The sequence below is a fragment of the Neomonachus schauinslandi genome, chromosome 3, assembly GCF_002201575.2.
Source record: "Neomonachus schauinslandi chromosome 3, ASM220157v2, whole genome shotgun sequence".
Lineage (NCBI taxonomy): Eukaryota > Metazoa > Chordata > Mammalia > Carnivora > Phocidae > Neomonachus > Neomonachus schauinslandi.
Window position 1 is genome coordinate 87,662,864 of NC_058405.1, and position 17,488 is coordinate 87,680,351.

Below are 17,488 nucleotides of genomic sequence, written 5' to 3' on the forward strand. Positions count from 1 at the left end.
GAAAGTGGATCGCTGAGTTAAAAATCCAGGTGATAGGAGATGTAACTGAATCAGGCTGGAGGAAAAGAAATGGACATGTTTGTGATGAATTTTGGAAGTAATACTGATAGAACTCTTGCTGATGGATCTGCTATGGTAAATAAGGGAGAGGAGAGATTTAAAGAAAGTTCCCGTGACTGGTTTGGACAACTGGTGTTATCTACTGAGATACGGAAGTCCACTAAAGTACAAGGTCTTCTCCTGTTACAATTGCTACTGCTAAATAATTCCATAGAGAACCAAGAAAATAATTTTTAACATCCAGAAGAAACTGAACATGGCTAGAGGGCACAAGTTTTTTTAAGAGTTCCCTTTGGGATATGTTAAATTTGAGCTATTTATGACATAACCAAATTGAGATATCAATCAGGCAAATGAATATATATTTTTAGAGCTCAGAAGAAATATTTGGCTTAGGATGCAAATTACTTATCTAAAAGACACTTCGCCTTTATAAATTTCAGTCTCTCTTTGTATAGTGCATAGGAATAGTCAGTCATTCTTATTTGAAAGACTGTTGGGGTTTGGAGTGTGTTGCACATACTGAGCATATTAAATGGCAGTGGGGAGGGGGGTGTCGATGATGATGGTGACATTTCTAATAGAAATTGTAATTTAATGATGGAAAAGTTGCCACCAACAGGGAAGATACTGGCTTTCTCTCCCAAAAAGAGTCGCCATTAATCACAACTCAGAATAGTGCTCTTCATTCCCCCACCTCTTCTTTTGTAGTCTCAACAGGAGATGAGTTATCTTGCACAATTCTATATTGACATCTTTATTTCAAGCATGCATCTTTACATCAGCAACTCAATGATGTAGCAGGACCCATGTCTTTTACTTACTTGGTTCATCCACACAAACGTGTTTGGCCAAAAATGAATCAAACTAAAAATTGGTCAGAGGGAGAAAACACCCATGCAAAATTCAAAAACCAGATACCCCATCTGACAACAGTGGTGACACAGGAGGAAAAATGGTAATGGAGGAGGTATTCAAGGATTCTTATGAGAATGTAATGTAGCAAGCTTGGTTGCCAAACATCCATACATGGAAAATGTGTCAGAGCCATAATGAACTCGGTGCACAGCAAGAAGAGGGTATAACGTGTTCAGAATAACTATCTAGAAGGATGTTAAAAATTATTTTCTTGGTTCTCCATGGAATTATTTAGCAGTAGCAATTGTAACAGGTGAAGACCTTGTACTTTAGTCTTTGTAGAATGCCATGGGAGAACACATTTGATCCTATTCTTGAGCACAGAAAGAACCTGAACACTGCTGAGAACTGAGATCCCAGCGGTAGTAGAGACAAGAGCAGAACATATCTGAATGTGAAAGAGGCCCTTTGTCTAATAGAGGATAAGGTTAATGTTTCCCCAAAAGGCAACATGTAGTAGCAATACGGGGATTTCCTCTATAGATGCACAGCTACATTCATACTAGTACTAACTGTCAGTTACACAGACTATTGACTATATACTCTGCTCTATGCTTGATACAGAATAACTCTGAAGTGACAGCATAGTCTTTAAAGTAATTACAACTGTGATTTGCAGATGAGAAAACAAAAGCTCAAAGAAGTCAACAGGATTTGCTGGGAGGTACATGTTTTCAAGAACAGACCATTTGTTCCATTGTTTATATCTGAGCATACAAAAGAATCAGTTGCTTTGAACTTCCTTGTGACCATGGCGAAAAGATGGCATTGGTGACATGAAAGCAATGGGAACTTCCATAAAAAGAGACAGTCACCCTGGAATGTATAAAAGGGAGTGAAGGCAGGGCACACCTGTGTGGCACAGTTGGTTAAAACATCTGACTCTTGGTTTTGGCTCACATAGTGATCTTAGGGCCCTGTGTCTGTGCTCAGGGGGGAGTCTGCTTGTCTCTCTCCCTCTGCCCCTCCCCCCCACTTGTGCGCTCTCTCTCTCTCTCTCTCAAATAAATAAAATCTTTAAAAATAAATAAATAAAAGGGAATGAAGGTGATGAAGAAGAAAAGATTTTTAAAACATTAATACTTAAGGAAAATGGAGATATGCTTTTATTTTTCGAGATTTTAAGGCAGCATAATACCAGAATAGCCTAAGGAGGCTCTAAACACATTCAATTTGGGAACTGCAACCACTGATAATCTCACTTATTCAAGGAGAAAATGTGTGAGTATATTAAAGAAACCCATGTATAAGGAAGACTCCAATAAACTCATAATTTTTATTACTTATGATATATATATACAGGGGCACCTGGGTGGCTCAGTCAGTTAAGCGGCTGCCTTCGGCTCAGGTCATGATCCCTGGGTCCTGGGATCGAGCCCCACGTCCGCCTCCCTGCTCAGTGGAGAGCCTGCTTCTCCCTCTCTCTCTGCCTGCCTCTCTGCTTACTTGTGCTTTCTCTCTCAGTGTCAAATAAATAAGTAAAATCTTTAAAAAAAAAAAATTAAAAAAAAAGATATATATATACATATACACACACACGCAAGAGAAAGGAGGCCTTCATTAGAAAGAGTATTATAGAAAAAAGTATTATAATTTGAAAAGAATACAATAAAATACAATAAAATAAAACATGCAATAAAAACTTTAAAAAATGAGTGAGGATGGCTAGCCTCTAGATCTAAAAATTAAATACACATTAAATATTCATGGAGAGGGCGTCTCGGTGGCTCAGTTGGTTAAGCGACTGCCTTCGGCTCAGGTCATGATCCTGGAGGCCCTGGATCGAGTCCCGCATCGCGCTCCCTGCTCAGCAGGGAGTCTGCTTCTCCCTCTGACCCTCCCCCCCTGCTTGCTCTCTCTCATTCTCTCTCTCTCAAATAAATAAATAAAATCTTTAAAAAAAAATATTCATGGAGCATACAGCAGTTGTCAGACACTGATCTAGGTCCTGGGTAGCAGAAAGGTAGGACATGATCCCATCTTATAGAACAGACCGGTGATTAGGTGGGGAAGCACCAGGTAACTTGAATTTAACAAGATAAAACCTAGAACTAAAACATAAAACCTAAAAGGGGATCACATGACAAGGTCCAGGAGGCAAAAAGATTTCAAAAGTAGGTGATATTTGATCTGGCTGTTGAAGGGCAATCAGAAGTCAGCCTGGTGAAGGAGAAGGAGGATTTAAAAAAAAAAAAAAAAAGGCAGCTGCAAATATGAAAACATGGAATCTGGAGAAAAGCTCATGTCTTTGTAGGGAACTGTACATGTACACCCGGTGGAAGTTGAATATAGGGGATGGAGCAAATGAGAGGCTCAGAGAACTGTGGGCTCCTCCAAATGCTATGAGGAGCCCTCGAAAGGTGAGTCAGTGCTCCTCTCGGGAAGGTCTTAGAAGCAGGGAGATCACCAGAACAGCTGCTGAGGTGCTGGTTGAGGAAAGGGGAGGGACAAGCACGGCTAGGGGTAGGCAGTCCAAGGCACATAGGTACAAGGACCCACAGGATCACGTGACTGAGGTTTGCAAAAGAAATCTGCAGGCATGGGATTTTCAAGCCAGGTTTGAAGAAAGAAAGAAGAGGGCCAAAGAAAGCAAATGAAACAGAACAAAAGCTTCCCATTGGGGTCGACTCTGCAATGTTGATGGATGACTGAAAGACAGTGAGGGAAGGCCTGCTTTGACTTTTCCAGCAGGGAGAATGCTTTTCAACGTGGAAAGGGTGGACTATATTAAGAAGGAAGTGAAGCCCAAGAGAGCTCAGAAAAGAGGAAGTTCTATCTCTTACTATCACTGCCTTCCTTCCCACAGGCCAGATGAATTTTTTAAGCTACTGCAAGAAAATGCTGGGGCAGAGAGAGGCAAGTATCTTCATTTCCCACTTTCCTGTCATTGCCTCTTATACACTAAAACAACAAAACCCAGAGGCCTTGCCCCTGCTTTCCTATGTACCGGCCCATCCTACTGCCTGGGGATCCTCTCTGTGCTGGGGAAGTCACTACTCAACTTTTGAGATCCCGCTGAGGTAGACGATATCTCCTGAATCTTTCTGATACCAAGTGACACTTGCTTACTTTGTCCTCTCTCTCCATTTGGCTCCCTTTTAAGATTCCTACCAGGCACATTCAATCCTTTTTGGCATTTTTTATTTACATGCTCGTTACCCCATCTTGGACTCTCAGCGATGTCAATCATTCAACAAATGCTTACTGAAAGTGTACTGCATACCTAACATACCTGACAGGCACAGTGACTGCCTTTTCGAAGTCTAGACTCTAATCTAGTCGGAGAAGGCATAGGTCAAAGAAAAAATTATATAATTAATTAATTATATGAAATCACAAAAAAAAAATGCTTCAAAGAAAAAAGAAATACAGGACTTATAAAAGTCCAGGAAAAGGCCTTGTTTATTTCTTATATCCCTTAGGGCTCTGCATGATACTTGGTGTATCTTTTTTTTCTTTTTTAGGCTTTTATTTATTTATTTGAGAGAGAGAGAGAGTGAGAGATAGCACAAGCAGGGGGAGAGGCAGAGGGAGAGAGGAAGGGAGAAGCAGACTCTCTGCTGAGCAGGGAGCCCGACGTGGGGCTCGATCTCAGGACCCCAGGATCATGACCTGAGCTGAAGTCAGACGCTTAACCTACTGAGCCACCCAGGTAACCCATGCTTGGTATATCTTAAGTGCTACATAAAGTGGTGAACTGAATGAATAAATGAGGGAATGAATGAATGAATGAATATGCAGGTATTTCCAAATGTTAAAACTTGAAGTCTTAAGAAATTACAGAACTGTAAGTTCTACCAATCTTGAGCAACATACTCAAATGGAATTTTGAGAAAAGGATTTATAAGCCCATAGGAAAAAAAAAAAAAAAAAACAGTTCCCCAGAAACTACAGTGGGTGTATTAACAACAAGTAATTTCAGAAGAATTACATGGTTGCCCATGCTGAGATTGGACTGATATATGTATCCATTCATTCCACAAATATTTATTAACTACTTATTTGTGCCTAAGGAGTACTGAGACTTAACAGACAAGGTGCCTGTTCTCATGGAACTTATATTCTGGTTCAGGGATTTGGGGAGGCAAACAACAAACAAATAAGCCAAAACAAAAGAACATGATTCTGGTTTGTGATAGGCACCAGGAAGAAAATAAAATCACATCATATAGCCAGGGGATGATGGTTGATGCACAGGAAGTAGGGCAGGAGACTTTAGAGAGGTGACCAGAGAGGACTTCTCTGAAGAGGGGGCATCAGAATAGAAAATTGCATTGGCTGAAGGAACTAACTATGTAAATTCTTGGAAAGAGCTGTTCTGTGCTTAGGGAAGAGAAAGTGCAAAGGCCCTAAGGTAGAAAAAGCCCAGCATGTTCCAGGAATAGCAAGAAAGCCTCTAAGGACAGAAAGAAGTAAAAGGAATTTGAAGAGATTGGCATGGAGCATCTAATAAGAAACTTTACTTGCCAGAAAGGAGTCTCAATTTTATTTTAAGTGAAGCAGGCAGGGGAATGATGCAATTTTATCTCTTTTTTATAAAGATCACTTTGGCTGCTGCCTGTTAAATAGGTCTGGGGACACTGTGGCATGGAGCAGGAAGTCCGGCTGGAAGTCTATTTGAATACACAAGGTGAGTACTGACAGAGGCTTCAGCTCTGGAAGCAGGAGAAGTACATGGATTTGGGATGTGTTTTGGAGGACAGAGCTGACTGAGCTACTATGAACTGTAAAGAAGTTGAGACCGAGCCCTGAGATTTAGCATAGGTCACAGTGAACTAGAAGGGAAACCAGGTTTTTAAAAAGTGGAAGTGGCTAATTGAACCAAATACTACTGGGAGGTTGAGTGAAGGAGAAATATTAGAAGTGACAATTGGAGTTGGTGATGTGGAGGTCACTGGTGGTCTTGACTAAATAGTTTCTGTGGGGCATTCTACATTAGTCGGGGTTCCCCAGAGAAATAGGACTAGGTGATGGATGATGATGATGATGATGATAGATAGATAGATAGATAGATAGATGATAGATAGATAATAGATATGCAGATAGATGATAGATATAGATAGATAGATGATAGATAGATGATAGATAGATAATAGATAGATGATAGATGATAGATGAGAGAGGGAGAGAGAGAGAGATGATAGATAGAGGTACAGATACAGATACAGATATAGATATATTACAAGGAATGGCTTACACAATTGTGGGGGCTGGTTAGACAAGTTTAAAATTCATCTGTTATGTCAGGTCAGGAGGGGCAGGCCAGAAACTCTGGCAGGAGCTGAAGCTGCACAGCACAAGTAGAAATTCTTCTTCTTCGGGGAAACCTCAGTTCTGATCTTAAAACCTTTCAACTGACTGAATCCAGCTCACCCAGACATCAGGCTAATCTCCTTTACCTAAAGTCCAGTGATTGTAGATGTTCACCACATCACAGAAACACCTAAATTCGTGTTTGCTTGAGTAGCAAAACTGCAGCCTAGCCAAGCTGACACTTTAAACTGAACACCACACGTGTACAGACTGAATAGAATCAATCACAGCGTGCCAGGAGGTGAGCAGGTAGTCAGTAACCACGGACAAGATTTGGAGAGAAGCTATTCTGGGAAAAGAAAGGTGGAGAGGGAGAAGTAGCTGCTAAGTAGGGCCGTAGGGCTTTTGTTGTTGCTGCTTTGTATGATAGCTTGTCCAGCAAAGTTTTATATTTTTAGGAATGATCCAGTCGAAATGGGGGATAAGATGATGTTGAAAGAGAGTTGGGATCCAGAGGAGAGGCTGAGATGTGTTTTTAGATAGAAATGAGGGACGCGCGCCCCCTTTTCCCCCAGGAAAAAGCATCAAAGCACCGGGACTAGTGACTGAAAAGGACCAGGTCCTGGCTTGAGGATGGTCATAGACCTCAGGGTCCAGCAGCTCCCCCAGGTGGCTAATATCCCATCACTCATACTAGGTACCAAAAGGTAACTTATCCCCTGAGGGGATGCATTAATTAGGCAAGGCGTCTACCTGGAGAGGAATCTATGTAGTACTGGGCTATTCCAAATCAGGGGCTGTTAGGTTGGTCAAGAATTGGGCTTTACCAGATCTGTGGACTTCCTAATATTGTAGAAAAATCTACTTATAAAAAATGTTACTGTGGGCACTTTTCCTTAAGAGAGGGTCCTTTACTGCCATCAGATTCTCAAAGGAATCCAGCAACAGAAAAAGCTGAACATGCTGCTCAAAGGTCTCTTTCACCCTACAGTGTGCTATTTAACTTGATGCTCTGAGTCTTTCTGTGCACGCACACAGAACAATGTGCGTGAAGAGCAAGGACAACAGGCTGGACTGGCAGAAAACAATGAGGACAAGTTAAATAGTAATAAGATTGTTACACCTAAATAGATTGGTGAAGTTATAATATAAATAATCTTTTTAACTTCAGCATGAAAGCTTCACATTGTACTTAAAAATAAACCTCAGAGTAGTGAACTGTTATCAAGAGAAGAGGTAACAAGAGACTCTGGGTGTGCCAGATATCCCCGGATAGGAAGCATATACCCTCATAGACATTCTATGCTTTGTGGAAGGCAGTGTCTCCCTAGCCTAATGGTTTGTTGATGTATCTGTTGTATTAACACATTCTTTCTGGAAGTGCTTGTTCAAGATAAAGACAATCATTTCACAAGTAAATCCCCTCCATGTGTCCATAGCTTCCATAGGGAGCTTGTTAAATACTCAGCTTTCTGGGTCCCTATGCCCAGAATCCTAATCCAGGATGTATAGGACATGACTAGGCAAATGCATTTTTAAGGACAACTCCAGATGATTCTGATACAGGCATTCAGTTGACAACATTACAGAAAATAGTACAAGCATGTAACCAAATAGACACCTCAACAGGACTTGTTGAACTAATTTTAGTGGTAGCAATCACATGTGTTCATTTACTGGAAGTCACCGGGTTTTGGCATATAAGCAGGAGGTGTCACTGCTAAAGTAGAAAAATAATTTATGATGATGCAATTTTAGATTTAAATATAAAATGTATAGGGGAGAATTATAGGAAAGATTACATTTCTTGCATAATTGTTACTTTATTCTAGAGTGATTGCCAGCTCTACCCATGTTTACAACCTTTCTTATTTGCAAGATTAAGCACCACTTCTACATTCAGTACCAACAACTCACAGACAAATGGATGGCCAGCATAATTCCAGGAAAGAAGCATTCCCTGGGTTACACTGGGTTGAAACGTTCCCTTTCCTCCTCTTCTAGAACATGTGAAGAGGGAGAACCTTTTTTCCTCATGGTTTTGAAGGAGGGGCGAATTTATAATACCTCACCCCAATTCTGGGAAAGAATGGAGCTCAGATTACTCTTCTACTTCAAGGACCAATGATGCTCAAACTCCAAGAGCTCTTAAAACTTTGAACTTTGTGTTGTTAAGCTCTTATCATGTTATCACCACAGAGTTCCTTCATTCCTACGCAGAAGGGTTTTTTACATTTTCAAACGTGCATAAGTTATTAGAGACTTGAAAGAACGTTAAAACAATTGAGATTGCCATCTCAATGGCAATTGAGATAAACTGGTTCTACTCAATTGTAGATAAACTAGTACCATGTGGGGAAGGCTGCTCACAACACACCAGCATGAGGGTACATTTATACACTTACTATAGGAGCATCCATAGACCTCCACCCTCATGCCAATCTTTCCACTTGGATTCCATTCTAGGGGCACAAAGCGAACGAAGCGGGCTCTCACTGAGTGCAGTAACTTGTGGTGCATCACGCTGTCAGCATTCATGTTTCCTGCAAAGGTCTGCAGAGAGAAAAGGAGGCTCAGTGAGGTCTATGATACTATTGCATCTCATTCCCATGCCCAAGCTCAAAGCATCATTGCAAATCCACATATGTTACTCCAAGAAAATCCTCAAGTTCTCACATATGTCAAATAGAATCTGACTCTCATGAAAATTCTGAATTTAGCAGAGGGAGTTTCTCAAAGAATAATGTATACCCCTATTAGATGCATTGAAGCTACCACCCACCCAAAGCCAGCTCAAATGCTGAAGATAACAACTGAAAAACAGTAAGGGTGACAGCCAACTTCTCATAAGAAATGGTGGAGACCAACCAATGCTGAAAGTAGGACACCATCAACCTGGCTTTCTATACCCAGCAAAAATAGTTTTCAGTTCTGAAGAAAAAAATAAGCATAGTTTCATTAAACAAAAGCTGACATAATTTATTGCCTACAGACCCCCACTGCTAAGATTGCTAAATAAGTTCTACAATGTAAAGAAACTGATTCAAGATAGAATTGTCAAGTTACAGGAAAGAAGGAATGAAGAGTACTCAAAGGGGTAAATATGTGGGTAAAAATAAAAGACTAGCTTTCTTTCTTTTCCTAAACTTCTTAAGTTAATGCACAGTTTAAGGCAAAAATAAAAATGTATTGTGAGATTTATAACATATATAGAAGTAAACATATGTCAATAAAACTATGAAAGATGGGATATAGGATAAATAGAATTACACTAGTATAAGGCCCCACAATTTATGTAAAGTGATATAATAGCAATTTGATGTAAACCGTGATAAGTTAAAGATGCATAAAAATAAACCAAAAAGGTATAGCCACAAAGCCAATAAAAGAGAAAGGATGGAATATTAAATAATAATAATAATAATAATAATAATAATAATAATAGTAAAACAAGAACAATAAACCAGCAACAAAAATCCCAGTTTAACACAAAATAAGACAGGAAAAGAGAAACAAAGGAATAAATCACAAAGAAGAAAAAGAAAAAAAGGAATTTCTCGTAGACTTAATTTTAAGAAACATAATTACATTAAAAGAAAAATGAGTTACAACTCTAATGAAAAGTTAGAAATTGTTAGCCTGGACAAAACAGTAAGGCTCATCTGTGTACTTTGTATATGATACTTTTTTTTTTTTAATAGTAAAGATACTGACAGGTTAAAAATAAAGGATGGGAAAAGATATTACATGCGAACAGTAGGTATACAAAACCTGGAATTTTTGTATTAATATCAGACAAAGAGGCTATATTGCAAGATAACAACTTCTCAAAATTACAAAGGGTCAATTCATCATGAAGAAAAAAAAACAAAAACAAAAAACAAAACTGAATGTGTTTGCGTCTAAACAGAGATTTGAAATACAAGAATCAAACCCTGACAGAAACAAAAAGGGAAGAAACACAGCAGTGACAGTTACAGTTGACTTTTAATATCTTCCCTCATAACTGATGGAGCAAGTGGGAGGAAAAGCCAGTGAGGATATAGAATATTCAAACAGTGAAACCAACCTAATTACTCTTCATAGAAGATTGAACCACTGCAGATTAGATACATTGTTTTCAAGCACACATGGAACATTCACTAAGAAAGATCCTATTCTATACCATAAAGAACTATACTTTGTTTTCTGACCACAATTAAGTTCAGGATTAATAATAATAAATTATTTAGGAAACCCTCAAGTGTTTGGAAGTTAGTCAACACACTTCTAAATTACCTACAGGTCAAAGAAGAAATCAAAATGGAATCTAGAAAATAGTTTGAATTGAATAATGATAAAAACACTTTTATCAGCATTTCTGGAACACAGCCAAAGGAGACCTTAGAAGAAAGTATGTGGCTCTAAATGCTTTTTTACATAAGAAGAAAGAAGTCAAGTTAAAAAAAAAATCTACATTTCCATCCCAAGATGTGAGAAAACTAGTAAATCCAACTCAGAATATTAGTAGATTAGATTACTACTCAGTAGTAAAAAATAACCAATAGCACCTACAACAAACCATGTGTTGAGCAAAAGAAGCCAGCCCTGAAGAGGGCATACTGCATGATTCTATGTTCATGAAGTTCTAGAAGGGGCAGAACTAAGCTCTGATGATAGAAACTGAATCAGTATTTTTTTTTTTTTTTGATGATGGGAGACAGAAAAAGACTACCAAGCCCATCCATCAACTCACTTGAACAGAATATCCTTGTGAGATAGAAAATCTGTATTATCTTCATTTTAAAAATAAGACAACTTAATTTTGGAGAGTTTAAATTGGATCATAAATCCTAAATCACGAAATTACCAAGTTGAGACCGGATTACAGAGACTCTGATGAAAGTCCAGTGACTCTGATTTAATTCCCATTATCACTGCATATGTCGGGTTTCTGAAACCAAGTATTGCCCCTGGCACAATAATAGCTCCCAGTTTTGTGGGGCTGCTCCACACCAGACACGTCCTAGGCTGGCCTCTGCATATTTTAGCTCACTGCACATATCATCAGGAAGGTTGAGCCAGCTTCCTCACTAAGGAGGCCCCCTCACCCCCGCACATGTACATTCAAACTTTCTGAACTTGCAGTACATCTTATAATTGTGTAGCCAGCCCATATAGGGCTCCCCACCTCACCAGCAAACCCTGGGAATCAGAGAGGTTAATTTTGAACGTCATTATATATAGTATTTCTCAGAATAGTTTGTTTTGTTCTCATCCCACATCAAGCAGTAACATACTGAATTTGAGCACAGACCTTTTACTATTGTCATACTGTTGGATAAATGGCATCATGATCATCATTATTATTATTGTTATTTTTATTATTATAAAATATCATGCATATGGTTCTTGACAAAACTGTTCATTGATTTTGTCCCTACATAAGAACACAGCGCACTAGGTAATCTTTCTTCCCCCATGTCTCCCCCTATAGTTAAAGAAATGTAAGGATCACAGAAGTTCAGTTCCTGTGTGCTTATAAGAGAAAGCAACCACATAGAAGGGGGCTCACCAGGGAGAGCATGGAGGAGAATGCACAAGAAAATGAGAGTGCTTGAGTCAGCATTCAGCAACTTCCACTTAGGCATTCATTCCCTGACAGTAAACAGCATTTGGGCTTCTGAATGGAAGAATCGTTGGTCATACTGAAGGTGCTGATGTTCTTCGTACTCTTTACTAGGCAGCTAAATAGAGTAGGCACAAACTAGGAGTCTAAGACGGGACAGTAACTGACACTTATCAGTGGAAAGTAGAAGGGTCTGGGTTAGCTGCCACCAGAGCAACTCACTTGGCTTCAACAAATACATCACATCACAGCCAACCCCACTGATGACTTGGAATGGCAGCAAGATCGTAATCAACCAGGTATCATAGGGAAGATGTCATTAATTTGCCTAACTGCAGTCTGAGCAATAACTAACAAGAGCAACAACCAAATTCTGCCTCTGTAACCTTGACAGGGAATATCAGGAATCCTCAGGGAGACCTATTTCAAGTCTGGTGCTCTGCCAAACACCATGCTGCCTAGGGGTCTCTTTTAAAAGAAGCAGTAGAGTGGGAGAGAAAGGAGATGAACTTGGAGGGCTAATCCTAACCATCCTTCTGATTCGCTCTGTTGTCCCCATACTAGGACTGTAATTCCTTTGGGGATATAGACTGTATCTTTATTTTAAACTGGAATGCATAGTGCATGAAACACAGTATTTCTTTAAAGATTTTGTTTTATTTATTTGACAGAGAGAGAGAGACAGCTAGAGAGGGAACACAAGCAGGGGGAGTGGGAGAGGGAGAAGCAGGCTCCCGGCTGAGCAGAGAGCCCAATGCGGGGCTCGATCCCAGGACCCTGGGATCATGACCTGAGCCGAAGGCAGACGCTTAATGACTGAGCCACCCAGGCGCCTCGGAACACAGTATTTCTTAAAGGTATGGTTGAAATGGCATTCAGTAACCTAAACTAAATTTGTGCATTGTAGTAGTCTCAGAATCAGTGAATTACAAACAGCACCTTGACGTAGCTCACACGGTTATTAGTAAGTTGCTGAATTCACTGAGTGAATGAATGAGCAAAGGAGCGCAACTTTTTTGACTCTTGGTTTTCTCATCAGGAGAAGAGTAAAAATAAAATCTCCAAGGCAGTTGTGAATATTACATTAAATGCTATATGCATATGACAGTACACATAGTAAACTCTCACAGATACAATACATTCACACAGAGAGAAAGAAATTTCAATCACTAATTCTTGCATAAAAATATCTTTGTGTGAGAGTATATTCTAAAGCAGTGACTTTATTAATACTCTCAAGCCCCATGCAAGACATTTGTCAATCATACTTAAATTTTCTGAATGACATTCAAAGGGTTTTCCCAGGAGGAAAAAAAAAAAAAAACAGTACAAACTAAAGATAAGGAAGGACTAGCAGCTCAGAGCTAATTAGAAATACATTTTTTAATTTAATAAGATATATTTAATAAGGCAGAGGGTAATTAAAATGCAAACTGCAGAGTTAAAACTAAAATTGATAGGGGCGCCTGGGTGGCTCAGTCGTTAAGCGTCTGCCTTCGGCTCAGGTCATGATCCCAGGGTCTTGGGATCAAGCCCCACATCGGGCTCCCTGCTCCGTGGGAAGCCAGCTTCTCCCTCTCCCACTCGCCCTGCTTGTGTTCCCTCTCTGGCTGTCTCTATCAAATAAATAAATAAAATCTTTAAAAAAAAAACAAAAAAAACTAAAATTGATAAACCCACTCAGGCTTGTGTTCCAACTGCTATGCAGGGGTATGTGTGGAAATGGATTTCAGGCAGGCACTTAGAGAAAAGGAAATGAGAGAGATATGTATAGGCACTGGACACTATTGGCTGACAGGAATTCTTTTTTTTAGCACTTATTTTTTATCATTTTTTCATTTGAGTATAATTGACACACAGTGTCACATTAGTTTCAGGTGTACAACGTAGTGATCTGACAAGTTCATATGTTATGCCATGATCACCACAGGTGTAGCTACCATCTGTCACCATAAGGCGCTATTACGACAGCATTGACTCTATTCCCTAAGTGATTGATTTTAGGGGTGTAAAAAGGAAAATTAAACTGCTGAATTCTTTTTTATTCTACTCTGGTTTGTAGTACGGTGTCCATGACATCATTATATCATTATAAGTGCAGATGTCCTATATCTATTTGAACTTCATAGGAGCAGTTATTGAATTGGGCTAGAAGACTACCCTGAACTTGATAGCAGTATAAAAAGGGCCCCGCCTCTGTCGCTTGATCCCAATAGTTGGCAAAGAGGAAAACTAATCCATGCCATTATCCACTCTGTCTCCTTTGCCAGTGTGGCCTCCAGAGTAGAAGAACAACTCAAGGATTCAGAGCAACAGTAGAGAAAAACTGTCACTCCGACTTGACCTTGAACACAAGTAGAGTGGGGCTCTCAGGTGGAGCCCTGATAGTTACAATCACACACTCATGTCCTGTTCCCTTCTTTTAGGAATGATGTGTTCTCTCATGCTCGCTTCGGCAGCACATATACTAAAAATAGGAATGATGTGTTCTTGCTCTTTCCAGGTTGTGTGACTGTATCACTGAAGAAATATTTGTTTCCGCCTTGGCTTCTGGCATTAGAAATGCCCTCCAGCATGAGGTGTGAATGCTTCCTCATTCCCATACGAACCCTGACACAACCTTTGTCACACATGCTCTTGTGCAGTCAATGGTCAATTGTCATTTTGCTCTTACTCTCTCCTTAACTGCCAGTCATCCTCTTGAAACACGGTTACTGCATGGCCAGTTCAGAAAATGGAATCCTATGTGAAGTCCTAATATTGGCCACTTTATTATTAATTTACCAATATTAAAGTTATTTGCATGAAAATCTCATCAGGTATGAAGTCTCCAAATGCAATAACCCATCACATGCATTCTTGCTTATTCCCAGTAAAGGGAGATAGTGAGACTTGCCAGCAGAAGTTAGTAAGTAACTAACCTGGGGGTTGCCAGGAGAGCCTGGTCTTCTATTATAGGACCTGGGGTGAAGGGACATTGCAGTAAGGGCCAGGGCTAGAGATAGAAAGGGACTAACCGCTGTGTCCAGGGTAAAGTCATGGGTGAAAACCAAGATGGAACGACTGTTGAGCTCCTCAGTCCTTTTATGCTCACTGCAGTGGCTTTAGTAGGGTATCTTGCCAACTCCTTTTCCCTCTCCAGCACAACCTGTTTTCCTATCTTGCTTTATTTTCTTTCCTAAAATCATCTTGCTTTTTTTTTTTTTAAAGATTTTACTTATTTATCTGACAGAGAGAGAGAGAACAAGTAGGCAGAGAGACAGGCAGAGGGAGAGGGAGAAGCAGGCTCGCCAAGCAGGGAGCCCGATGCGGGGCTCGATCCCAGGACCCTGGGATCATGACCTGAGCCGAAGGCAGCCGCTTAACCGGCTGAGCCACCCATGTGCCCCTAAACTCATCTTGCTTTATTTGTTTCTCTCTGTACATGCACTGCAAGCTCTAAGAGAGGAGGGTCTTCTGGAATCACAGGTGAGGCCCGGAAAGATCTGCTGAATGAAGGAAGGATCCATATTTGTTCTCCTAACTTGTTTCATTATGGAACCTGGTATTTTTTTTCATGGAATATCTTAAAGGGATTGTGCTCCATAGAAATGTGCACATAACATCATCTTGAGAGAATTTCATATTCACCGATTTCGGTTGACAAGCCAAAGATAAGATTTATAAGACATTTTCTCAATGAAAGATAATTAGTCGAAGGGGGGACTGAAACAATACTACATATGGGAGTTCCTTCCACTACCACCGCTGACTTTATTTTATTTTTTATAAAGATTTTACTTATTTATTTGAGAGAGAGAGATATAGAGCACAAGCAGGGGGAGTGTCAGGCAGAGGGAGCAGCAGACTCCCTGCCGAGCAGGGAGCCTGATGCAGGGCTTGATCCCACGACCCTGGGATCATGACCTGAGCCGAAGGAAGACTCAAGTAACCAGTTGAGGCACCCAGGAGCCCCAGCCACAGCTGACTTTAATGCTCTTTCTTTTTCCTCTTGAAACAAATTTAATTTTTTAAATTTTTTTATTATTATGTTCAATTAGCCAACATATAGTACATCATTAATATACGATGTAGTGTTCAATGATTCATTAGTTGCATATAACACCCAGTGTTGGGGCGCCTGGGTGGCTCAGTCATTAAGCGTCTGCCTTTGGCTCAGGTCATGATCCCAGGGTCCTGGGATCGAGTCCCACATCGGGCTCCCTGCTCTGCAGAAAGCCTGCTTCTCCCTCTCCCACTCACCCTGCTTGTGTTCCCTCTCTTGCTGTGTCTCTCTGTCAAATAAATAAATAAAATCTTTAAAAAAAAAAATAACACCCAGTGTTCATCACAACAAACGCCCTCCTAATACCCATCACCCGGTTACCTGATCCTCCCACCACCCTCCCCTCTGCAACCCTTGGTTTGTTTCCTGAAGTCCAGAGTCCCTCATGGTTTGTCTCCCTCTCTGATTTCTTCCCATTTAGTTTTACCCTCTTTCCCCTGTGGTCCTCTTCACTATTCCTTGTATTCCACATATGAGTGAAACCATATGATAGCTGTCTTTCTCTACTTGACTTATTTCACTTAGCATGATCCCCTCCAGTTCCATCCATGTCGATGCAAATGGTGGGTATTCATCCTTTCTAATGGCTGAGTAATATTCCATTGTAATATGAACCACATCTTCTCTATCCATTCATCATGTCCACAATAGCCAAACCGTGGAAGGAGCCGAGATGTCCTTTGACTTTAATGCTCTTAATTCCTAGACTAGAGCCCTTCAGAGAGGCAAAGGGACAGCAAAGTCTCAATCTATATAGTTGGAAAAGCCTGTGCTATCCACACTGTCAGAAACTACCTGAGGGACAAGTATCACAAGGAGAGAGTGGGCGACACATGCTGTGCATAGTTCTTCCTTGATGTTATTCTGTGCCTGTGAGGGTCCAATTGTTGGCCTCACAAGCTATTTGCAGACTGTGGGTCTGGTTCCCACTGTCTTTTATATTTAACTAGCCAGAGAACAGGCTAAGCCTGATGCTAGTCCTATGAGGACCAAGTGAGGACCAAAAGGTTCTAGGATGCCGTTACCATTATTTCCTCCACAGTGCTTTATGGGCTCACTTCCAAATAGCAATGTGTATACCAGCTGATAAGCCCCAATTCACCTGTCACGTAGCTGATTTTCTGCTAAGATAATTTAACTTCGCTGAATAGAAATCTTCGAGGACAGCAGATTTCTCTGGAAATAGGAGCATGAAAGCAGACAACATGTGTCTTTTTTTTATTATTATTATTCATTTTCCTGAGATTTGGATCTCAAACTAGCACTCTGAAGAGAAGTTAGCTCATTGTCAGCTGTTGGCAAAACCATATTATAGGCCAAGTTTATCATGGTCTGCTTCTCTTCTCCTTTCCTCCTTTGTTCCATTTCTGCTCTTAGCTGACTTTCAGCTTTTTTTCTTTTAAATTATGGGTAGCTGAAGCAATGATCCTTCCTAGGGAAAATCAGAACTTCCATTTTTTTTCCAGTTTTACTGAGAAATAATTGATATGCATCACTATATAAGTTTAAGGTGTACAGAATAGTGGTTTGATTTACCTATATTGTGAAATGACTTCCACAACAGGTTTAGTTAATATCCATCATCTCATAGAAATACAATAAAA

At 40.1% G+C, this 17,488-nt stretch overlaps 1 protein-coding gene across 2 annotated transcripts in view; it reads right to left on the reverse strand.

Annotated features, from left to right (window-relative positions):
- Positions 1-17,488, reverse strand: part of CNTNAP5 (contactin associated protein family member 5) — an 820,459-nt gene that overhangs the window by 452,125 nt on the left and 350,846 nt on the right. For both annotated transcript variants that reach the window (XM_021695826.1, XM_044913255.1), the window contains exon 4: positions 8,637-8,784. In XM_021695826.1, the coding sequence (XP_021551501.1) occupies positions 8,637-8,784 (148 nt within the window). The remainder of the gene's footprint in view (positions 1-8,636; positions 8,785-17,488) is intronic.